The 25,820-nt window shown below is 38.8% G+C and overlaps 1 protein-coding gene across 1 annotated transcript in view; it reads right to left on the bottom strand.

Annotated features, from left to right (window-relative positions):
* Positions 1–25,820, bottom strand: part of LOC116725545 (histone-lysine N-methyltransferase PRDM16-like) — a 210,225-nt gene that overhangs the window by 98,536 nt on the left and 85,869 nt on the right. Inside the window, 1 exon segment of the mRNA XM_032571667.1 lies at positions 3,095–3,145. Within this exon segment, the coding sequence (XP_032427558.1) occupies positions 3,095–3,145 (51 nt within the window).

Below are 25,820 nucleotides of genomic sequence, written 5' to 3' on the forward strand. Positions count from 1 at the left end.
TTCATTTTCTGACTGCGTGTGGCATGAAGATGCATAAAACCTGATTTTGAATGTGCCTAAGCCACAGGGGCTCAGAAAGCCCAGGATATGAATCCGGGGCTTTACATTTCACAGATAGACACATAGGAAGAGGAATATCTGCACACACACACTTAGCTGCGGAGGGCATTTCTGGGCAGCTTTCAGTAAGTGAGGCTGGAGAAGCTGAGGTATTATCTTTGCTCCATTTTATCTGGTGCTTTATCTCAGACAGAGCCTCACATTTGGTTTTATTCTCTTCAAGCATGGGACAAACAGCGTGGCTGGCTTTATCTGTGTGCTGGGTGATGAAATTCAGTTCTTCAGGTACCGGCTACTTTTAAAGTAGCTTTTTCAGAGCTTCTCACCGTAATGACAAAAGGTGGCTGATAACCTGCTACAGTATTTGGGAAATTACACACACAACCTTTACTTTGTCAGTAACATTAAAGTCAGCCAGGTTGCAAAGTGAATTTCAGCCTGTGGTTAGTAAACAAAAAAAAAAACAACACACTATATTTTCAATATAAAAGGATTTAAAAATTAATCATATCAGAGTACTATCCATTGTATCCATTAACATTTCTATCTGCTGAAGTTAGTTTAAGCCGTTGTTGTGAGAGCTAGATATACAAAGAATAGCAACAAATGAGCATGGATAACTCATTATAACATAAATGTACCTTTAAGCAATGAACTGGTTTATTTGAGAGCTGCAACTCAATTAACTTTGAGTCTTAATCAAGCGCCAGCAATGGTAGCGATACAGTGGAGAAAGATGGAGTCAGTGTTGCTGCCCCTGCCCTGTGTTTGTGAGCGCCTGCGTGTGGATGAATGAGTCATGTCATACGAAATGGCTCATGGATAATTTCATTCATATTCATAACAAGCATGTGGTCTGCCACCGCCCATCGAGGGCCCACCACAACTCACACTCTGCATAATGAGATATAGCCAGTGTGTCTTCACATACGGCTGCCAGGCAGTACGGTAAGTATATGTTTCTGCTAAGGACATGCAGAGTGCAACTCTTGCGATACTGTTATGTGACAATTATCAATGCTTACGACAGTGCAACTAAAGCGAATGCTTTAGGGAATACATGTGGAAGGTGGTTAGGTTAGTTTATAAAACCAAGTAGGTTTTTCCACGTCGTACGAAATGTGGGGAACTCCAAACAGCCTAAAACAGCTGTGGTCAGCTCTTAAAATAAGCTCATTGACTAACGCAGGATTTCACATCAACCAAGCAGTCGGTGATTTACATGCTGGTCTGCCTGTTTATACAAGGAGCAGCAAGACCCTTGACCTGAAATGCAAATGATAAAATTTAAGTGATTTTGTTTTTCCAAAGCCGGATTTGTCACAACCGTAAATTAAAGTGGAAGCGAGTGTTTAGCTCACAAGGCATCTTCACAGACCAACCATTGCTTTGACTTTCATCTGCTGCTGTTGTCAAATCGAACAGTCTCGTTACATAGAAAAAAATCCAAAAATATTTTGCCTCAGTTCACCCTTTCTGTCATAGGTAATTTATAGTGTATTGCACGTCTTGAGTTTTTCAGATGTCACAACTTTATATGTAATTTGCTGGGATTTTATGTGATACCAATTATGAAATAGAAAAAAAAAACATGGATTTTTTTTTTCAAATAAAAGTAATGCATTCATTGATTCAATCCTATCTAACCCAATGCTGCACATCTGCAGGCTGGCAGCATCTGAGCGGAGTAATTTCCATACCCTGCCACAAACTTTCTGTTGTATTTAGGTCTGGAGTCTGAGTCATCCCATTCAAACACATGAATATGTTTACATCTAAACCACTCCATTGTAGGTCTTTGTCATGTTTGAAGGTCTGCTGCTATAGCAAGTCTTTTGCAGCTTCTAACTAATTTTCTTCCAGGAATTGCTGTGTTTTTAGTTTCATCTGTCTTCCCGTCAACTCTGGCCAACTTCTTTATCCCTGCAGCATAAAGCTACACAGATGGTGGTGGATGGAGTCGCCACCATACATAGCAAATTGATGGCATTTAATTCTGATTCCATTTAATCAGAGGATCATATTGTTAAATTTCCAAATTTGAAATGAGACTTCTTATGTCAATTTATGGAGTTTTCCTTTTGACAGATTACCAGACCAGAGCTGTGAAGACATGCAGCTCTTCCAGAGACACCATGAATTATTCTGGCTCCTTGTCTTATCTTTGCCCAGCATAAGCTTATGTGACATCCATGTGAATGTGGTTGTACTCTGACATTTTAAAAGCTTGTGATATTCTTTATAAACTAACTTCTCCAACATGTTCTTTCTGATTTGTTTCATTTTTATTATTTGTAAAAATAATTTAAAAAAAATGTCATTCACAAATTTTTTTTTTTTACTCGCCATCACTTAAATCACAAGAAACAACAATAAAATATATTCTTGTAACATGACAAAATATAAGAAAGACCAAGGGTATTCAAGGCAGCGCGAGATCAATCAGTTAATGTTTAAAAAAGTATTTTTATTTTTTATTTTTTTGGTGTCCCTGCGATATAAGTTATTGTTGCGTTTCATTTAACCTTCAGTTCAAATCCCCTCTTCTGTCATTAACTCAAGTTGGAACTGTGCCTGCATACTTTCAGCATTTCCCAGAAAGTTCCTTCTCGGCGTGTCCTCTGCAGCGGCCATTGTTCTTTCATGGACCATTAGATGGACATGAACTCTCTCACCGTCGTGTTTTGACCCGGTGACACTGGCCGTAAAAACAAACTGCACTGCCTCTTCAATAAATTCATCACCTCATAAAGTGGTCAGTGACTGGTCAATGAGACGTGTCGGTCACAGCGCGTGCATTAGTCAAGAGGGGACTTATTAGATCACAGATCACTGCAGGTCCTTTCTGATAAGCAAGGCTTATTAGATACGTAATTGCTCCCTGACAAATAGGACAAAATCTAAATGCTGGACTTAGACTTTATTTATAGACGCCGTATCGATCATGTAGGAAAAATATTGTAGTTGCTAGGAAAAATAAAAGATGTAGACAAAGGGCTTGAAAAACAGTAGCAAAAGATGATGATTGTCCTACCTTTTTAATACAGCTGTCTGGAGAGTCATCTTCATGGTCGTTTATCATCTGCTGTAAAAAAATAAAAGAGAAAAAAAAAAGCAGAAACATATATTCATAATTACATTTTTGACACCAAGACCACATATTTGTTCTACATTTATCATAAAATCATGCAACTCTGAATTTTCCCTGAGAAGAAATCTGCCTGAAGATCCATTAAAACCACATGATTGATTCCAGCTCTTGAGAGGCCCTCAGTCTGTTGTTATAGCCGACACTGCCTGATGACAAAAGCGAGGCGTGTTCATAGTTCATCACACAAACCCAGCGGGATACAAATATAAAGGAAGACATCTCATAATGGGGCAAGAGGTCACCAAAACACAACCAGAAGCAAAACACAACATGAAGCACATTTGAATGAATGAGTTCCCCACATTTGATGTTAATTCCTGGCTTTGGTGTAGCGGGGAAGTTCACTGAGAACATATTCGTCAGTGAGAGTGTGCATAATTAAGCCTTCAAGCAATATTTACAAGGGGGCAGATGGGTGGCAGAATGCTCCCAGTGTCTGCCAGAGGAAATGAAGGAAGTGGGGCATGATGAAGAGACGGGGTGGCCCCTACTGCAATGAGTTGGTGTTTCAAGCAGTGGAAAGCTAGAGTATCCACTCCTCTGCTCGTCTCTGTCCCGACAGGGAACGGGAAAGAGATGCTGACTGTTCAGAGCGGTCTTACATGGGGGATCGGTAAACTGAGTTTAAGTGAAATTGCGTCTAAATCTTTCTCCATACAGCATATTTGGGCCTTGCCTTTCCTGCACCATATCCTCCCCATCTGCCCTTTAACAGTAGACCGGTTGTATGGGAGTTGTGACAGGACTGTTAGCCTTTATATTAGAGCTGACATATTAAAGGTTTGTATTTCCTTAACCAGTGTGGCCCACCATGATTGGGAAAGAGACATTTATCTGTTGTGGAATCTCCCAAAGAGACTATGGGGCTATTCTTTAAATTCTGTCCATACAGTAACTTCTTTTTATGTGAGAGCAAGGCCTCAATTTATAGTAAATTATAATGATCTGTGTGTATGATCTCAAGGTTGTGCACGCCCCATTGGATCTCTAGAGAAAAGTGTTTGTAACTTTGTCCAGACTGGTAAAGCTATTGGAAAACATAGTGGCACAAAACAGTTTATTTTATCCTCTTGCTTAAAACCAGACATGTGTTCAGTTTCACCAATGTTTTTAATAGCAACACAGATACTTAAAACCCTGTTCTCCACCTACTTACTACACATCTAAAGCATTGAAGATTCATATTTCTTCTTGAAATCTCAGTGTTTTACATAATATCTACACAGAAACATGTATCTTTAACAAACTATGCCATGGATTGTTAAAGGTGCAGTACCTGACAGAAGTTTTCTGTCATCTTTTTGGATACAGCAGCAGTCTGTAAGATTATTTGAAGAAGCACTCAACTGTTCAAGTATGAAATATCGGTACAGATTACAGCATCCTCCATAGTCCCTGCCTCCGCTTGATAAGATCCCAATTAAGTAAAAAATAATTAAAATAAATTAATCCTTTCATTGCAATGACAAAATGTACTTTTTTTTAACCAAAGCTTTAATTTGAGTTACTTTACAAATTATGAAAATTGTTAATTATTATTGATTGGAGTATATTCCTTCAATTTAGACCAGTGAACATACTTGATTTCAAGTATGTTTCAATTACAATAATTGAAAAAATTGGTAATATTGACATTTCAAAGTGCTGCTTTGCTGCAATATTAGACACATTTGAACAACTTGACTGATTTTCACTATTTTATATACCCGCTTCCTACATAGTTATCAATGACTGATGGGTAAACAAGAGTGTTATGGACATAGTGATCATTAGAAAAGAAATGAAAAAAAAAAGGGAACTGTGGGTTTAATGGAACAATATCATCAATTAAATTGCCATACTGCTTTTAAATACTCGCTAGTGTCACAGTTACCAATCACTTGGTGACCATTTGGTGTCTTTGAACCTTTAACTGATAATCCATCACACTTTTATTTCCCCTAAGTGAGGTGTATGTGTCTCTTTATAAGTCAGCACATGGTTAGTAGAATCTCCTTGTCTAAATTTTCCAAAATCTATGTCAGAGCAGCAGTTAAGTTTTTAAAACAGCTGGAAAACAAATTTGAAGGAGAACCCAAGTTAGTTCTTTTACCAAAGCATAGTAAAGAGGTAAGTAACAGTCGTAAAACAAAATCTTCAAAATATTGAAAACAATTAACTCACATCTTCCTGACTGTTTCCTTACTTTTCCTTTGTCATATTCAACCCACCAGTCTGTAAACTTTAGCATATATGCCACTTAATATATACACACATTGAGGGTAGCAGAAATTTGTACCAGAAGTCCAACATAATATTCTCACGCAGAAATTGATATACATAGCAAATACAATATCCTACCAAATATTGCATCCAATCAGACTTTTACGACTCTGATTTTGCACACATAGAAATTTCATATCTATTGCAATTCAATGTGTTGTACAAGATGTCAAAAGAAAGACATCTATCTATTTCTAAATGTAGTTGGAAGTTGGTTGGAGTTGAGCATATGGATTAACCAAACCAGACTTTCAAGATCTTAAATACTAAGTTTTTTGACCAGTACAGTCTTCTTCTGTTATACATCTGCCACCATGTTTTATTCACATATAATTTTTTTCAGGGTAGCTATACATTATACATTCCTTGGCTGTTGAAAACATTTTCATATGGAAACTAGAAAAAAATATATAAATTGCATTAGTGTTTCTGGTCTGGAAATGAAGCAAATAAATAGGAAGGGGAAACATGGGAATGCCATTGGCAGGTAACATGGAGACAGTACATAGGAGAAAGAGGGGTTGGGGTTGGCTTCTGTTTCTTGTAATGCACCAAGCCAGCTGTAACAATTTACAAAATGAACAACTTGGCTGGGTCATCTAAAATGCTACCAGGCGCTCAACAACTATACAACAATTTCTGCCTCCACACGCCCCCACACACACAGAGTATCCGACTCTACTTAGCTGCATGCCGAGTGTAAATATGTGTATGTGTATCAAATTGTTCAAGAGTAACATAAAACTCCACAAGTCATGCAAGCAGGCATGAGTGGTTATGCTGATGCCCTAATGTGTTTCAGCTTTAGGTGGTCCAGTGAGTGCTGTGAGGGGAATTCAATTCTCCAAACCTCAATGTAAGACATTAACTAATTGTGACACTTTCTGATCATGACATGAATGAAGTTTTGATCAAAGCAATTCACAACAGTGGAGAAGTGACCAAACGACAAGTAAAGGCATTGCCAAAGATGTTGATGGAATTAACACGAGGTCAAGGTTGAGATGGTTTTTGACCGTAGTTGATTGTAGATACATAAAGATCCACAAGTAACACAAACACCAACAATGAATCTTCTGCCCTTGCAACACAACCCGTTAATTAGCTATGGAAAATCTGATTGGCCACAGCTGACAGAGCAATGATTTATAGCACGTGTCAGCGTCTTCTCAAAGTGACTTTTCCTCTGGGGTGGCGTGACGGGTCCAAATACAGACCGGCCTATGTTGAGAGGGGTAGATTTTCCACTATACAGAGGGAGGGAAAATTGTCCATTTGTTCTGTATCTAGCTGGCTAAATGCTGACATGTCAATATGTCTTATGGAAAAGAAAAAAAAAACACTGAAGTGAGGGTAATTAGACAGAGTGTGTAAATGTGTGTCTGGGCACACAGCTTCTCTCGCTGGCCCATATGACCTCAAATGTAAACAAATCTAGACGTGGCTCGATGAAAGTGCAGCCACCTGCAGAATCCTTCCACTGAGAGTTGTACAGACCCGATTTTACCAGCTTGTGTTTTTGTATCTCATCATGTCTGCGGTGTGAGCTTACACACTGGGCATTGGAGACGGAAAACCCCACCATTATTAGTGCTTCATAGGACAGCTTTTGTTGTTGGACATGGTCAAGAGTTTGTTTGGGTTTTTTTCAGCACCACTTTAGTTCTTTAGGATACCTGTTGCAAGCAGACAAATGGAAACACAGGTCTGCAGATAGACACTCACTGAAAAGACTGAACTCACTGTTTTTACAAGGAAGGTTGGAACATAAAACATACACGAGAAAGCAAAATTGGTCAGAACCTTCTACGCAGAAAAAGCAAAGCAACCCTCAGAGAAGTCTCTATTTAGGGACCATTAAAAAAGGGAAGAAGTTAGTTTTGCATACTCATGCTAAAATCAATCCTTGAAAGAATAGAAACAAAAGAACAGAAGGAGGTTAGAGCTTGCTCATCATCAGCCAGAGACGAGGGTCCCACTTGGAGGTTTTGTACCATAGGAAAATGTAAGTCTTCTGTTGCCAAAAACAATTCTCCTCGCCTCCAGATAATGTGAGGCAATACAGCAGCATGGCCGAATGGATGACTGTGGATGTCACAAAGCCGCAAGTTTCCAAAAAGAACTAGCAGCAAGTAAACCTCAAGGCTTGAATCGAGGCCCTGACTGACAACTCATTGGCTGCAAGAGCCACACCAAGAAAGCCACAAATTGAAAGTTTTGCTACACATTTATTGGGAACTTTTGCAGCGTCTTGGCCCATTGACAGACCTTCATTGTGGTGGCAATGCCTTGGAAGGGTCATTGATCTTTTTGACATATAGATGGGAGAGGAAGTGGTCTTTCACAATGGGTTGTGTTGAATAATAAACTGCACAGAAAGTCAATTTGTGTCAAAAGCAAAGCGAGAAAAACACACACACACAAAAAATGCAAGGGAAGAATTTAGTTTCTCATCGCTGACGGCCTTTGAAATAGGAGGCAACCATTATGTCAAACATAATCGCAACAAATGGATCTGACTGTTAGATACTGGCATGATCGGTGCACTTCCAATCAATAAAACAACACCATTGACCCCATAAAAGGAAGAAAAAGAAAAAGGAAAACAAGTCTCCAGTATGTTTTGCCTATAGTTTCTTGCTATCAAATGAAATCCCCCTGATAACAAACCTTTTACACTGACTTGCCAGAGACCGCTTGACTGGGGATACATGTCCGATTCGGTTTGCCTTTTAGCATTAGTCAGATAGTGTCTGCTTGTGGCTCCACGTCTTTTCTCAGGCATGTCCTTTAAATGGGTGTAAAATAAAGCTATTTTCGGACTTCCCTGAGATAGGGCGTTTGCCAGCTAACCCAAAGCAAGACATGGACTATGGCTGCTTTAAAAACATGCCACAACAATGAGGTTTCTCACAGAGATTAAGAAGCGAAGTGGGAAGACTAAGGCATGATAAGGTAAAGAAAAGGGCTGAAACTTACACCACTAAATAGTAGGAAGTTGGGCATCCATCAAACCAAATATATTTGTGATTACTTCAATAGTTGGGGAAATTGTGGGGACTTTTGCCAAAGCAAACCTTAACAAGTGTAGGAAACTTTCACACTCTGGCTTCTGATAATTATCACAAGTAATAATTTTCCAAACTGGGACTAATATAATCACTGATTACTTACTGTTGTTTTTTTAGTTTCTTGGGAATTTCCTTAGTTTTGCTTCTTCCGTTTGCTTCGCTGGCAGAAGCAAAAGGAAGATCAGATTTGGCTAAATTTTATTACACTGCAAAAAAAAGGTAACTATGTTACAAAACCTAGAATCCAGATGGGTCTGGGTGCGGCCTGCGACGGAGCTCTGCACTGTCGGTGAGATAGAGCTTAGTGCACAAAGGTTAGATTTGGAAGGCAAACAGTCAGAACTATTGTGCGACTCTGGAAAGTCATGGCCACTTGTCAAATACAAGCAGCTAATATTTACAGAACAAGCTTTGACCCCGTATGTCCCCAGAGTCTTTGTGTGATTTATTAAGAAAATGCCATAGTGAAATATCCCGGTAGGGCTTGCATTGACCCCGGACGGGCTTGTCTCATCATTTCAGTGTCCTGCATGATTCACAGGTCTTGCACAGACACGTAATTCAGTGTCAAACATTTGGCATTCATGTGTAAATCAAATATTTGCATTCATACACCTGACAATTGAAGAGTTAGAATTATTTCCATCAGAGGAATGTGATGTTACAAATTGAAATGTGCACTTCCTCAGCAAACCTTGGGAAAGAAGTTCACTTTCATGAGAAGAGATCAAGAGGAATGTGGAAATAAGAGATGGCAGGAGGAGGAGAGAAAAGGATATTGCAAATTTATTAGGAGGGTCATATTTTCATGGGAGTTGCGTGCAATCATCCATCACCAAACGTCCTTACCCTTTTAAGGCAGCTGATTCAGAACCTACTATTGACAGAACTGTGCAGATAAATTATCTACTTGGCCTCCGCTTTATTGATAAGTCATTTGGGGAGATGATCAGTAATAATCATAAGTGAATAAGGGTGGAGTCATAGATCTTTTGCTAGCAGATGTTATGACATCTGCAAGGTTGAAGTCCAATAAATTACCCTACTTTCGGACTAAGAGGATTGCCTACGCAGCATCGGCACCAGCCGTAGCTTGCCGTTTGAGTGATGATATATCGCATCTTGCCTCTTCATTTTGATAAAAGTTGACATTTATTGACACATGGCTGCAGAGAAAAAAATAATAATATTGCTTTATTTCTCATGACCTCTATTACATCCGTGACACATATTGCCTTTAAGCAAGCAGGAGGTTATGGTTCTGAGATTTAAGGTCTTGACTTTGGGTCAAATAGATCCAATGAAAGGTCACACAGCATCAGCTTTTCATTTCTCACTCCTCATCTAAGCAAGATGTGTTTGCATTCATTGCATAAATGAATGTCTGAATTTATGCACTGTATAAATCAGCTCCCGAGTCCTCTGCACTGAAATGTCAGGACAAAAGTCTTTCAGTATTATCAATACGAATTTAAAGCAAGAGTGTTATTTAGTCAATTGAATATGACACAAACAGAGAGGGTAGAGTCTCTTGGTGTGAGGATTTTTCTGGTCAGCAACTAATGAGAGGTTGCTTAATAATTGACAACTGACAGATAAATTGCAAATCGCTTATCAGTTAGACAATATCATTTGCACATGTTTCCCCCCCACAGACAAAAGGGATTTGTCAGGTTTTCATCTCTTGACAGATGTGCAAAATCTTAATAGACAAAAAGCAAATTAGGACACATATTTTTTATTTAGAGTGTCTTTTTTTAGCTGACTTCAATCTATGCTGTGTGTACTTCGTGGTCAGACATCCTCCTGAAAGTCCATGCTGTGGTTTTGATGCATTTTTTGGGATCACATGCAGTTATTCACACATACATAGAAAGAGTTTGGGCGCAGGGCCAAACATAGGAGTAAAAAGTCTCAAGTGACTTTGAGGCTAAGTGCAGCAACATATGGGTTAGTGGATAAGACAACCAGGGCCTTTCTTCAATATTCTGACAGTTTATACTGAGGTCAGTTCCTGTGATGCAACTATTACAATGGTGGAGAAGACAAAAGCTAAGCAGATTGACTCAAAAATTTGATTTCTCCTGCAAATACACAAACACGACTGACCTGGACTGAATATTCATATCCTGTTGATCTTTTAAAATTTGTCGCATTATATCCCCAAACTTTAATATATTTTTGGGAAGATTTTATGTAACATTAAATGCAGCACAAGTCTGAGAACTGAGGAGAAAAAAGTACATAATATTTTTGTTGTTTTTACAAATTAAAATATAATGATTGAACAAGAATTGTTTCATGACAAGAATTTAACATTTTTGCCTATTCTTTTTTTAAGCACCTAAACTCAGACAGATTGGAGCTGAATGTGAACATATATATTCAATACCTTACACAAATTCTCTATTAGATTAAGGTTTGTGCTTTGACTGGGCCATTCTAACACATCTACACCCTACTGTTAATAAAAACCCTTTGTCAGTCTGTTTTTCAGTCCCTGTGTTAACAACTCTTTAAACGCAACATCAGTTAAACAATGTTGCCTGTTTTTTTGTGGAAATTCATGCAGTCATGATCAAAAATGTGTTTTTGCCCGACAGTTTTCGCAACCAAGTAAAAAACCAGAATCAGTTTTTTTTGTTTTGTTTTTTTTTTACAAATAGATAAGATCGAGAGCTCTTACAACTCACGTCCACGATATAAATACCAGAAAATAATAATGTTGGCCTAATTGTCCTGATGGGTGCTATTAGGCTGTGTATTATTTTGAGAATTACTTGCTGATACAGCACAGAAAAGCGTTTGTGTTAAACAAATGGACCGTAACTGGTGAACTGTTTATCCCCATGATTTCCTTTGGTGGCCCATCAGATTATTTGCACAGTGGAAACATATAAAGACCAGAGTAGTTAGGCCAGCTGCTACTGCCAACAGAGATTGTCTGGTGATACTGGCCCCAAATGGTTTCTCTAGCTGTTATGACAATGGATTTTGCAATGCTCTTTTACAAAGTTTGAAAAAAAAAAGAAAACAATTCTGATTACCAAATGCATATAATCACATTTGAATTATGATGACTGCTCATTTTTTTAGGTTCCTTAAATGCAACGGCAATTAAGTGATTGCACTGCTGAATTTATTCCAAACAACTGCACAAAGCCTTCCACTGTTTCCCTGAGACAATAACCAAATAATAAGGGACAAAGTAGTAACTCTCTTTTTCTGACACAAAATTCATAAAGAAATGTTTTATCTGGATGAATACAGTAAAAGTGGTACAAGGAACATATTCACACATTTATTTGTACAGCTCTATTCCAACAGACTTTAGCTTTAATAACATAAAGTTACATCATTTTTTAAGTTTAATCTTTTGTAACAAATTTATGTCAGATCATGATTTTCTGGTTAATGTCAAGTTGTCATAACTGAAGACATTTTTGTCTAGGTTAAGTGTCATGACTTACCGAATGACACTTTATGACAACAGTCATAAATATTCATGAAAACTAATTCATGTTATGTCATGTTTATGACGGTGTCATGACATCTTATTCACAAGCCCGTCAAATAAAGTGTTACCAAAATATCAAACTTGGAAAATATAATTTCAATCATTTTCAGGCACAAGAAAATTTCCTTTATGTACATGTCAACTCAGGTAGACAAAATGGCTTGCTTGTTTTAAAACACATTGTACAGCAGATGTGGCAACACATTTTACCACTGTCTAATACTGAGTAGTGCAAATAATAAAAGAATTAGACTCTCTTCTGTGTATGCAAATACACATGCAATATGCTCGCTGTAGGAGTTTACTATGCATGCAAGGGTTAAAAAACACATGTTAGGGTTAGTCACATGTTCTCTATGAAGGAGTAAATATAGATTTGTCAGGGTGCAGTCATTAATTCATTTATTTAAAAAATATATCTAAAACGTTAAATACTAATTCAATTTTCTGGTTTGAAAATTCTAGTCCTATCTGAAATCAGTTCAGGAACTTTGGGTTCATTTTTAAGTTCATGAGTTTAAAATGTTCAGTGCATCTGACACCAACCCAAAATGCCTGTAACTCATATTCAAAATATAAATAAATGTGAAAAGCTTTTTTATTTTCAGAAATTCAGATTTTTATTGTTTGGAACAGGATCTACAGTCTGGAAATTTGAAACTTTCAATCCAGATGTATACTTATTCTGTACTCAGAAATTGATCAAATCTAAATCCTTACTATGGCTGGAATTGCTGGTACAGATAGATATTGATGATAAAATATGAATACATTCAAAAACAACATAAGGATATAATATTTGATTAGATTGAAACAAATAAAATAAAAAGTTTGTAATTATGTTGACCTAAAAACAAAAATTTAAAAAAATATATAGTGTTCCTCGTTTCGCCTACAGATGAACACTTGTGTTATTTATTATCTCTGTATTTATTTTGTAGCACAACAGCCTGTTTGGATCTGTAATCTTCCTACTTGTCCCCCCTTTGTCTTCCTGTACTCTGTGCCCGCTCTTAAAAGATAGCAACATTTATCGCCAGAGGAGCTGTCTCCAAGTCCATAGGATAAACCCATCACCTGCACAATAAACGTCAAGCCGTCATGATTTATATGGCTAATGAAATTGATTGTGGCTTGCAGTGTCTCAGGTCATTGTATTAGCATGATTCAGTGCTCTCCTGTTTCAACAGCTGTAAACCGTGCGAGGCTGCTGGGTAAACTGGCTTCAGGTTGTTTGCTTCTTGAAAACGATACAGTATCATCTTTGGCCTTGAGGAAGTCTTTTTTTTTAAAAAAAAAAGATAAAGTAGCACTTCTAATCTGAACCCTGTAGCGCTGCTGCCTTTGATCACTTGAAGGGACGGTTTTAGTCTTCAAAGAAACAATAATGTTGCTTTAAGCGCAAAGTGGCATTGCTGATCTTTCTAATAATGGACTTTGCAGCCTGAAGAACCTGCCAAGCATTTCAGTTACTGACAGATACATCATATCATTTCAAAGTGCAGCTACTGGTGCGTTGAATAACTGTAACAGAGTTTTAGTTGTTTTGGTCAAGACAAACGCCCTCCTCTCGACGTTCACCTGAAAATAGATTTCCATTAAGTTGAACTTCGGGCTCGTCACAAATGACTTTATTAGTCTGGCCATATAAGGCCAGGGTTCTTTACAGCGCTATTAGTGTGAAGCCCCATCTATCTTGGTCTCTGGGACTGACTGATGTCCTGTGGCTTATCGAGCTCTTCCGTTATCAGTAAACGGATACCATGTCCCTATTACGCCGAAGATTCCACCAGGCCTCATGAGGTTATGAATTTATCACTGGCATCATCAGCTGAGAGCGACTGTTATCTTAATCTTCAATGGTGTTTTATTCTTTAATATGCAGTTATCGCTCTTTTCTTGGCCGCTAGCAAAGCAAAGGATTGCCATGTACAGATAGGATGCGCTGTCTTAGCCTCTGAACCCAAGTTTATAGCTGTCTGTCTGTCTAGCATGTCCATGGGATGATGACAGATGACTTTATTGAGGGGTGGGGGTGCTGCATGGTCACCGCTTGAAGCTGGGACTTTCCATTAGTCATCTAACAAGAGTAATCATCAAGGAAAATGTTTGCAAATACTCTCTTGAATCTTTTTTTTTTTGTTATTATAGCTGTAAAGATAAAATGTGTCCCGATATTGATACTCTACCTTTCCTTTGCCTCCCCTCTTACTTTCCCCCCTCCAATAATAGAAAAATAACTGGGAAGATTTGGGTTTTAGACTCCCTTAAGAAATCTAAATCCCATTTTGTCTATTGCAATTCAAAGAAATGACTTATGAGAGAGTTATCAGACAAAGGAGGAGGGAGAGCTCTGGCGAGCTTAGCGAGAGGAGACTTATCTGTCCTTGGGCTGAGCAGCAGAACACAGTGTTGGCTTTATTCGGTGTCTCGGCCCTGTCGTTAAGGAATGATGACACACTCCTCCAGGCTCACATTAATCTTTAACAGTGTGATTTCTAAAATAACACCAGAATTTTCCCTCAGGCACAGGGGGAGAGAAGGCACTGTTCAGTCCCTCCCAGTTTGGTTGTTTTTTTGTTTTTTTTTTCTTTCTCTCTTCTCAATATGAATGCAGGAAAGCAGAGGACTAAAGGGAAAAAGGGACTGAAACCAAAAAAAAAGATGAACAGAAGATACAGCAGAGAAATGAGGCGACACGTTGCGCCGGAGAGGGATGGTGATAAAATGAAGCCTGGGTGCATTCGGTGCAACGTCACTAGGTGATAAAAGTCCTTGACCTCACTTACTCACCCTGACAGGGGCAGTTCCAGTGGCTCCTTTGCGCTGCACATTATTGTTGTTAACAGTGTGTTATCACAGAGCTGCCCTAGGGAAGATAAATTCTGCGGCCGCTGATGGGCCTTAAGTGAATGAAGGACTGGCTACAGATGCACATCGGTGGGTTGTGTCAGTCAAGCCGGCCTCTGGCTAATGCCAGTGAACAGATAAAAGCAAAACATTTTGAAGGGGAAAATATGCATGTTTAATAGCAGCCTGGGAAAGTGAGCATAGGAGAGGCAGGGCGCTGCAAGCTAAAGTTGTTTGGGTTCTAGGAAACAGTCGAGACTTCCCTTTCCCTCCTCTTTTCATGCAGCTCTGCTAGTATTTGCATGAAGCAATTACTCAGTATCATAGCTCTGTGTTTTCCAGGTTTCCCATCAAGGCGAGGAGTAAGAAACAAAATTCATTCATCTGATTTTTGGAGACAGCAACCAAAAGCTCACAAACCTTTTGGCAAACAATTAAAAGTTGTCCACAAAACTGGCTCCTTTTCCCTCAATCTGTAACGGTAAAAGATTGTCTTAATACCAGAACAGTGATGGACAGGGCAGTTCATATTCTAAATGGGTATTTTAAGAGTTAGCATAGTCATAACTAGGGCGTAGTAATAAGAATTAAACGTTAAAATTTTTTAAAATAAGTTTAAAAGAGTCATAGCTCATAATAGCTGCATAGAAAGAGTGTATGATTTGTTTTAAACATCTAAACTAAGGTATTTGCTAGCCTTCAATGAATGCGAAGATGTATCCCTTTCGACTGCAAATTCAGCAATTGGACAACTTTCCGTTGCAGGTAAAGTAACTATTATAATAACTTCAGTTTATTCGAGCTATTCCTAGCTGTACATAACTACAACCACTGGAGTTTGGTTCTTACAATTTTCATACCGACAGTAGACAGCGGTTAGAGCTTGTCTAGAGAAATGCAAAAGGTTTCCTATAGAAAAGCACAACTTAACAACAATCTTAACTGAGATGTGAAAGAAGCAAAAAAATAAATAAATTTGCAAGCTACAATAAATGAAACCACAAAAATGGTTTTGCGGTCTGCGATTGTAAAATGTCGATTTTAAACAGTGTTACTTTCGCACTGACAGCTTCACGGGCCAGATTACACAAATCGGCCTGTGCAACACAATCCGATTTGCCATGCTGTGTTGCAGGGGACTGTTAAACAGATCATGGACAGTGTTGCAGCACAGAGTTCTACCAGGTAAGTAACTGCCTGAAACATGATGCAATTTAAAAGTAAGCATCATGGAGCCACTATGACATTTCTTTGGAGTCAGATATATTGTATATTTCAGTTGTCTTACATGTACTCTTATTGGTGCCCCATGGTGAACACTGGTTAACCTGGAATGTTTAACATAAATGTCCCTTTGCTTCTCCAAATTGAGAGCAGTCAGACTGCTGTATGCTGGAGGTTAGACAATAACGACCACATTTCCAGTCTCCACTGTTTTCAGAGGTTGTTAGGACGTCGGATAGGCCTGTCCATTCTGTGGCTTCCACTAATTTCCATATGCATTTCATTTCCCATCTGCCCCCCCCCTGGCTTCTTCTGTCTCCCCTCTGCTTCATACACAGTATATAGAATATACAGAGTATCAAGCCAAGGCTAACATGCATCCACAATATGCATGTGTCTATGCAGCTCCCTGAGGAACAGAGCGCTGCTCCAGCTCACTGGGGCAGCGGACAATGTGGTTGTTGTGTGGGGGGTAGCTTGGCTGGCTGTCCACTCTGAGACAAGTCAATCTGGGGACAAGACAGAGATGCCGTCTGTCTTGCTGCTCTTCAGTAAGACTCCTCTTCACATTTTCATTTTTTTTTTAAAGTGTGCTTTACTCGTTTGCTCAGTTCATTAAAACTCTTATTTGCAGTCCTCGTACTATTATATTTCAACCGCTAGGCACAGCTTCATTTCTTTACGGGTCTCTGTGTCTCTGCAAGTGTGTAAGTGTGTGTCTGCGCCTTCGTGGGTACATAGCGCTGCTTTTCACAGCGCTGACACTGGGCAGATTGAGACGTCAGGCGCCTGCATGCTGTGGTAAATTAGCTATTCTTCTCTGTAGCTAATTGGAAATCTAAATGTTTTGAGGGCCAGAGAGGAGCCGTAATGGAATGCAGTTTCCTTTGAAGCGGAAAATCTGATTAAAGATCACTCTGGCATATTAAAGAAGATGTTATTTAATAATACTTTTGATATCAGGTTACAAAATGTGTGCTTGGTAAAAATGAAAATAGAACCAAGACATTTTTTTGAGAGATGTGCTCCCATCGTAACATGCCACTTACAGTGAACTAGCGTTCAAAACTCTAGCAGGCAAATACATTTCCATGCATAATGATCTCAACAAATATGCATACAAAACATTAATTATGGCGCCTCCATCTACATAATTCACAATAAAACATGAAACAAATAATGCCACAAACACTAATTGACTAATTCATCATAAAACCTTGTGGGTAAATGTTTTTTTCATTGCCTGAGCAGTTTCAGTGGAATTAAACCATTTGCATAAAGTTTAAGGTTTGAAGTTTTTGGTACAGCAGTGAAGGCACTAAAATGACAAAAACTCAAAAATGCAAAATTTATGCAGTAGTCGTTCTCCATAATAAACATGCAATCCTGTGATTGTTTTGAACATAATAATGATAATTGTTGCGAGTAACACACTTATGATTTTTCATTGAGATTCCCCATTAACAATTCATGTTAATGGGGAATATCAATATTCCCATATTGATATTATCAATATTATGTACTTGGTGTGTTCATAACAAAGAGGAAAAGTCAATCTAGAAAATACATGTGTGAACTTAAAACATTTGTATCTATCTCAGATTGCATCCAAGCAGTTGATGTTGCAAAGTCACTAGTCTGTCGGAGTAACACAGAACTCCACTCACTCACTCTTACTCCTAATAAACTAACAAGCACATTTCTTGACTGTGGGAGGACACTAGAGTATCAAAAGAAGGTTAACCTGTGCTTACATGAGGGAGAACATTCAAATTGTACACGCAGAAAATGCCCAACTCAGATTTGAACCTACAGCCTTATTGATTAAAGATAAGTTTTAAAAACCAGAAGTTAATATTTATCATGACATATGACAATAGCTTAACTGTGAGAAAGCAATGTGCCAAAATTAAGGCACTTTATTTTGTTCTGAAGCTGTTTTAGGGTTTTATGTATCATTGATACCCAAACATCAACTGCAACATAAAACAGGAATGTTTAATCTTATGGGCATCACTACAGTCTGCAGCGTACTTATTGTACATGCTTCCTCAATGCCTTAATGCCCATTACATGAAACCAGACCAACTTGGAAGCTGCTGTCTGTTTCTCACCATATATTGGCGAGAAACAGACAACATATGGCAGCAATGTTAATCATTTGCTCAAATGAAAACATTTACTTTCACTTCTCATTATCTGAGATAGATCATTAGACTATAGTCTCAGAGCTTGAGTCTGATTCAAGTTTTGATTCTTTGAGTCTAAGTCAAGTCCAAACCAAAAAGTCTTTGTTTTTCAAGATTTGATTTTTGACACAAAATCTGCCGCCTTCTGATATACGGTAACAATTGCGATTCAATATCTTGTGCAGGCTTCTGTGATAGACAGATCGTGGTCTGTTTTGCAATTACTGTCATAAATCATCTTCATTTTCCATAGCTGCAATGCTAAAAGTAATTACTGAGATGTGTTTGAAACATTGCAAAATATTTTTTTTACTTAGTCTTTTAAATGAGGCTGGAGGTTTGGCCTTCACGCTGTTCTGCATTTTACTCCTGGTTGTTGACATAACTTGGAGATGCTGGGAAAAAAAGTTCTGTGCATTCACAACAAATAAAGCTGTGTAAGTAAGAGGGGAGGAAAAGCTTCATAACTGATGAGCCTGGAGACAATTTCCCAAAATATTCTTTACCTTGTGAAGACAGCCACATTGCTCAAGGCCTTTGGTCTTTTTTTTCTTTCTTTTTAGAGGAAACCACAGAAAGCCATTAAATAGATTAGTTTTAGCATCAGCCATGAAAACAAATCAAAACACCATGAATTAAGTTTTGCTTCATTCTTCTTAATTAGCATCAGCAGGTTTTTACCTCTTTGTCTTCTTAGTTCAATATGAATAAATGCAACAAGTTTCTGATCCCTGCTTTTCAGCCTATGACTGTTTATCTATTTCAACTACATCCACGGGTACAAAAGGCATGCAGAATGGCCACTGACAGCCATGTCGAATATCTCTTTCTGCCAAATCTGGCTGTTTTCTCTCGCTGCTGTCACTTGATGTCTTTATGCGAGCCTGAGAGTTCAGCACGATGAAAAGCGTGGGGTGTGAGCTGAGCGAGTGACCCCGCAGGAGGGGAGTATTAAAAAGTATAAAAAGAGAGCGAGAGCGAGGGATGGATGAAACAGAGGGCGGGAGAAAAGTAGAAAGGGGCTCGGGGGCACCCCTGCCGGGTCCCAGGCAGCTCGGTTGGCAGCCCCATCTTGGCTTCAGACGTCTTTTGTCAAGGAGGGGAAAAGAGGGTCTCTTCTTCACTTGGGCATTGGACAAAAGATGTTTTGTCTGTCTGGGAAGGGGTGTCTCTGGGGAGTATGGATGGATGCCGAAAGAGGAATAAAGCCAAAGACCCATCTTCACAAGGGTTGGGGTGGTGGCCGTGGGCAGCCAATTGGGGCCGGACAGATGTTGAAACGAGGATGATTTATTATCCTGGGTGTCCTCGGTGGCACTTGGCCACCATCCCAGATTTAGTAGTGAGAGAGAGGGTGACTGAAGAGGGCAGACATGTATCAGAGACATCTTAATACCATCTTTGGGCATGGGGTTCTTCTTGCTCTTCGACCGTCATGGTATTTTTGCCCGATTCTCTCAAAGGAAAATAACTTGGTTGGAAGTCATCTGCATCACTAAGCTGGACATTGTCTGCCAGAGTTACACTCCACCTCTTCCACAAGTTCCCCCTGGCATACAAACACACTGACTATGTGTGCAGCCTTCACTATGCCTCCCTGCTTATATAAAACAACAAATTACCAAATTAACATTCCCAACAGCCCTCACTCTCCCCTCACTGTTCTCGGCAGAGACTTTTGAAACTTGCCAGAAAGCAAGTTTCTGGCAAAAGGAGCTCGACGAGTGCATGTGGTTGTTCGCATGCGTATTTGCATACTTTTCTTTGTGAAGAGTCAGAGCCCATTGGCTGTTTTGCTACATAATGACAAATAAAAAGTGTTTCTGTGTATTTTATGAAATATGTTTACTGCCTCAGGGTAAGCATGAAATCGTGATGGCTCAAAGATGTGCGCCTGAAGTGTGTGCGTCAGAAGCCGCTGAGCCTTAACTGAGAAGAAATAAGATGCATTCCTAAGAGCAAATCTTCCTTAGCAGCTATGTTGTTCAGCTTTCCGTGTCCACTAAGCATCTCTCTTGTTTCCGTAACTCAAGTTTTGTACTTCAAGTCTTGATCTTGACCTCTATGTTTCTCTTTCATTCTCCTTTCCTTTCTCCTTGCAGCAAAATTTAATCTTGCCATTGTTTGTCAATCTTTTTTTAGTTTTTTTTTTCTTACTGAGCTCCCCACTGACAAATTGTATGGGGGTTACTTAGTACTTGGGGAAAGTTTGGACAGCTTTCATCAAGGGTACCTGGGGGGAAGATTGATTGGCAAAGTAATTTACTGCTCAGTGTCTGTTCTCAACTTCTTGTTCTCAACCTCTTTCTGTGCCCTTTTCTTTATCTATCCATCCATTCTTTCTGCTTCACCAAATCCATACTCACTGCCTGGAGGTAAAAAGTATCAGTGAGAGTGACAGTGAGTGTGTCTGTCTGTATATATATATAATTATGACACAGTCAGAAGGTAAGGTGGACAGGTTAAAGTCAAAGCAACCACCAACAGAGAGTAAAAAAGATTGGCCATTTCTCGGTTGAGTGGACAATTGACTTTACTGTAACACAGTATGACTTTTGTGTGAAACTGTTTTCTTCTTTAGAGTCTCTGACTACTAAACCAATTACTCTTCCCTCTCCCAGATCATTCTTCGACTTGACAGCTTTCCAAAAACTCTAGTTCAGTTTGTTATCACAATGATTTTTGATTTATCTTAATTTCAAAACAGATTTCTGATCACACTTTCTGAAATGTACTTGCTGAGTTTGAGGTTACGTGCATTCTTATAAACAAATGCTCATGACCTCATCAAGTCATTTCACCCACTTTGAAATTTGGGGCTTTCTATCACCAATTTGCATTAATTCAAACACACCTTTAAGTACACTCTTGAATAACCAATGGTTAAAAGTAATTTTGTAAAATATACTTATTGTATACAGTAAGACAACATGGTTATCTTACTCCAAAAAAAGATATTTATCATGAGTAGGCCACTTTTTTCTCTCCGTCTTATGAGAAGCCATATTTTCATGTTTCTCATAAGTCAACAAGCCCAAACAAGAGGACCACAATAAATTTAATTTTGGTGTATTTATACATAGTTAAGTAAAATTGCAATGGAAAGTTTGATATTTTAATAACTGCTTATCACGATGATTCATTATACTTATCATCTCAAATAATTGTTTTTCTCACAATAAAGGAGCACTGCTGATTGATTTTATATAAATATCAATAGTGAACATTGTACATTGACCGTGTGTAAGGTAGGTACATTTTGATTTAGAGGCAAAACGATGCCACTCATGAAGGCTGCATCTAAAATTATCTTCTCCCATTATTATGTGTGCATCCTTTTCTGACCTCATCTTGACAAAACGAAGACCCAGAAGGATTTTCTCTTTCTATTGCTGGAGAAAATTTAACACAGACAGAGGAAAGCCTTCATTTCAAACCTACGGCCATGTGAAAGGATGACGGTGGGCGCTAAGTTGGTGGAGGAACACAATGAGATACAGAAAAAAAACTAAAGAAGCCAGGCAGAGAAAAGAATGCTAGCCTTGTTGTTGGGCAGCTTGACATTGATTAATGAGATAGAGTGACACACACAGAGAGAGAAGAGCAAAAATAAGAAGGGAGAGGGGTGGCACTGGTATAGTAGTCCACACAAGGGAGGGGGCAGCTGGACTCTTGTTAGGGTGAGGGTCTCCGGAAGAGCCCCAGGCTGCAGACTTGATGCATTGCCAATGTCTGTCTTTATGTGTCTTGTGAAATGCTTACCATTTGGCCCGTTTGGTTGTTTTTCTTTAAACAATGCAGTGCATGTACCGATAAACTCAGGTCACAACTAAGGTTCACCATCAAACCAAGATTTCTTCTCTTACGCAACGTCAAAGCAACTTTAAGCTTTTAGCAGAAAAGCAGAACAATGAATGACTACAATGTTTTGCTCAAATTCAACTCGGAATAAGTACACAAGGAAAGCAACATCAGCTTATAGAAAATAAGAAATATGAAATTAAGAAGGTGCAATTTTGGTAAAAGAGGATTGGAGTATTTCTGGGAAAACATAATCTATAACACCTTACAGGCTAGCAGTCAAATAGGTTAATAGAAATAAAAATGACCTGGGTTGCTATTAAATCTAAAATTACATTTAAGTTCCTTTCATTTTACAATTTGTGTTTCTAGGCAAACTCTACATATGTTCATATTTCCCATTGTTACAAAGTAATGCTAAATCTTAATTTCCATTTGGTGTCAAACACTCACTGAGTACAGCTGACCACTGCTGTCAACACCAGGAGCCACTCTAAACCGCCTACGACTCTTGCCGAGAGTTATTTCAAAGCCTCTCCTGGATGTCCTGGGACCCTTTGTCTCCGCTCTCATCTGTAGGTGAGTGCAGTGTGAAGCCCCCTCCTCACCAGCAGCCTCTTCAAAACTCTGCACAATAGCCAGATTTCCTCCCAATTTGCTGGCAGAGAGTGGGAGGCTCAGGAACTCCTTTCATTTGCTTTGAATAGCGAGGCTAATTCAGACTCAATCCTTGAGTTTGACAGGCCTCACCCCAACCAAAGTTTGGCTCACTTAGGGCAGTGGTTAATGCTAAGCCTGGATGTAAATTAATTTTGCTTTTTCCAAATCTTCTACACAAGTTTGTCTGTTTAATGCAGACAAACATTATATCCTCACATATATAATGTGAAGATATATACAGTATATATATATATATATATATATATATATATATATATATATATATATATATATATATATATATATCCTCACATTTTGAGATCTCTCACCTCAAATATGCATGTGAATTTGTGACTTTATACACTTATAGTGCTCACTCTGCTGACCATGTGTGCTACTTGACCTTCCAACACTACTCTCTGCCCAAATTATGCAAGCACACATGCTCACTTTTCATTTTTTCCACTTCTTTTCTTCCTGACACTCTTGAGGTCAGTTCTAATCAACCACCTCTTGGTAGTACACAGTACAAACATGACATTTTTACCAGAGTTCCTTAAAGACGCCCACCTTCCACGTCCAGGGACTGCTATTAAAGCAATCAGGAGCTTTCTAAGCTAGGTCAAGAGCAAGGTACTCGCATGGGAACTCTGATTTGAATTATGCAAAAGGGGAGCAGCAGATGAGGGAGGAAAATAGCCAGAGAGGAAGATGGGAAAGAAAACAACCAAGCCCCCCTGTTGTCACACAGTAGTGAAACGTTACAAAGAAAACTGCAGACCAGAAAGTGATAATACGTGGTCAGGGGACTTTGTGATGAGATAAAAGAGTAAAATGATGAGCCCTTCTATAAGCTGCCTGTGGTCATTCATAAATTACCAGCCAAGCTAGCCATTATTTACACAGATGTGAGATTTATTACATGAAGCTGCTGCCGCGAAACCTCAGGAAGTATGGAGTGGAACTCAGCTGGGTCAATTCTCAGTGCTATGCATAAAATGTGTGTCAGAAATGTCTCTACTCTAAAGGGTGAAACATCAGAAGGCATGCAACACGGAAAAATAACATACCTATATTATCCTATTTATAACATCTCACACCACAGGCATCTGGCTTGTGACCACTCGTAACTACCATGGCTCAATTCCACATATTGGTTATGATTCTGCGAACTTCATCATAAAACATCCAATCTGTGTTAATTTTGAGAAATCACAAGCATAACATGGCACAGTGAAGTCTGACTTAACACGTTTTTGGCTAAAGTGTCTCAGTCAGTTGGTCTCATGAACAATTTGTCATCGCACCTTTGAGCCCCAACATTCACTCACTTTCTTTTACATACGTCTACCTTTATACTACCTTTATACTACTGGCAGTAGCTCCATTGGCGAGGCTTAAAAGCAGCTGCTTGACTTCCACTACCATCGTCACCATAGTGCTTTTTAGAAATCACACAAGCAGACAGAGACAAACAGAAGGTGTCTGAGGTATTTTTATGAATGCTGTGCCTTAGCATGGATTCTGATGAAACACCAACAAGGTGAAGACTGAGATACTGAGATGAAACAAACAATTTCTATGAGTGTGTTTGAATAATAGTGTGTTTTTGCTTGATTTCACCTATATGAATTAATACTTGTAAGATGAAGTGTTTTGCTGTAAGTCAATAAGTGGTAGGATGTGAAGTCATAAGTAATGAGGATATCAAAAAATACTGGAACCTATGTGTGGTATAGGTAAAAAAAATTGTAACTTAAGACTTGACCACACAAAAAAGAGGGTAAAGGTGGGGAACTGGTGATAACAGATTCTGTATGCCAGTCTTTTTTGCTATTTCTGAAGTTGGACTAACTACAGAATAGCAAGACAAAAGTGGGTCTAAGAAACATAGACACAGACAGAGATACAGTAAAAGTAAAGTGATGAAATTGCCTGCTGGGCAATAATTTGAAAATACTGGAAGTTTGATTGTTGCTTATGAGGAGAACACCCGTATCTAATCTGTTCATTAGGAAATGTATTTCGATGGCAAGAGGGAAGTCATATAGAATGTCTTGTCATAATGTTATGGACAATTGGTGAAAAGAGTTCATCCATGAGAATCATGAATTTACCAAAATAATTGACCAAAAATACTTTATTTTAGTATTTACTGTTGCATACAAAATAAAATTAGAGTACAACTTAGTGACTCTAAATATTGACTGCCACTCATGAAATTAATTTGATCAAAAACAATTATAATTCAATATGATCAGACACAATTTAGGCAGGCTGTTAAATGTTGTATAAAAGATTTAATCTCAAATGGTCTTATATAGAATGACTATAGGTATAACTTAGAGAAATGTACACTGACAATTACTCTGATATCTGCATATGTCATTGTATGTGAGGCCCTTTGTGTGCATAGATGAGTGTCCTCTGGCCAAGTCTACCCTGCAGAGAACATAATCATGGCCCTGTCGTCTTCAGGTTAAAGGCTCACCGCTGGGTCTTTTGGCACTAATGTGGTTCCAAACTATAGGGGTCACATTGCCTCAGCTACCTCTCTGCGCATTACAGTAGAAAGAATTCCATTCCCCATTAAAAGCCACCAGCAGGCTATCATGTGGGCCTACCTGCGATGGCATAAATGAGTCACTTAATGATAGCCATGCTGCAGGGAAGCAGTACTCAGACAAAGAAAAACTGATTGGATACTGATTTACTGTGAGGGTCATAAGAATATGAATCAGTGTATCATATCTGGAGCTTATCATGTGGACAATGGGCGATAGGCGGGAAACACACTGCCCAGGTCGCCAGTCAATCACATAGACACAGAAAAGCATTCGCACTCAAATTCACACCCACGCCATTTGGAGTCGCCAATTAACCCCACATGCATGTCTCAGGGCTTTTTTGCGGAAAGCGCTGCACTAACTTCTTGTTCGTTTCAAATGATTGACTGACTGACATCATTTTTAAGGTAGAAAACAAAAAAACACCCATTAATTATGAGATTCTTGAAGAATATAACATCCTTGAGG

This window comes from Xiphophorus hellerii, chromosome 1, assembly GCF_003331165.1.
Source record: "Xiphophorus hellerii strain 12219 chromosome 1, Xiphophorus_hellerii-4.1, whole genome shotgun sequence".
NCBI lineage: Eukaryota > Metazoa > Chordata > Actinopteri > Cyprinodontiformes > Poeciliidae > Xiphophorus > Xiphophorus hellerii.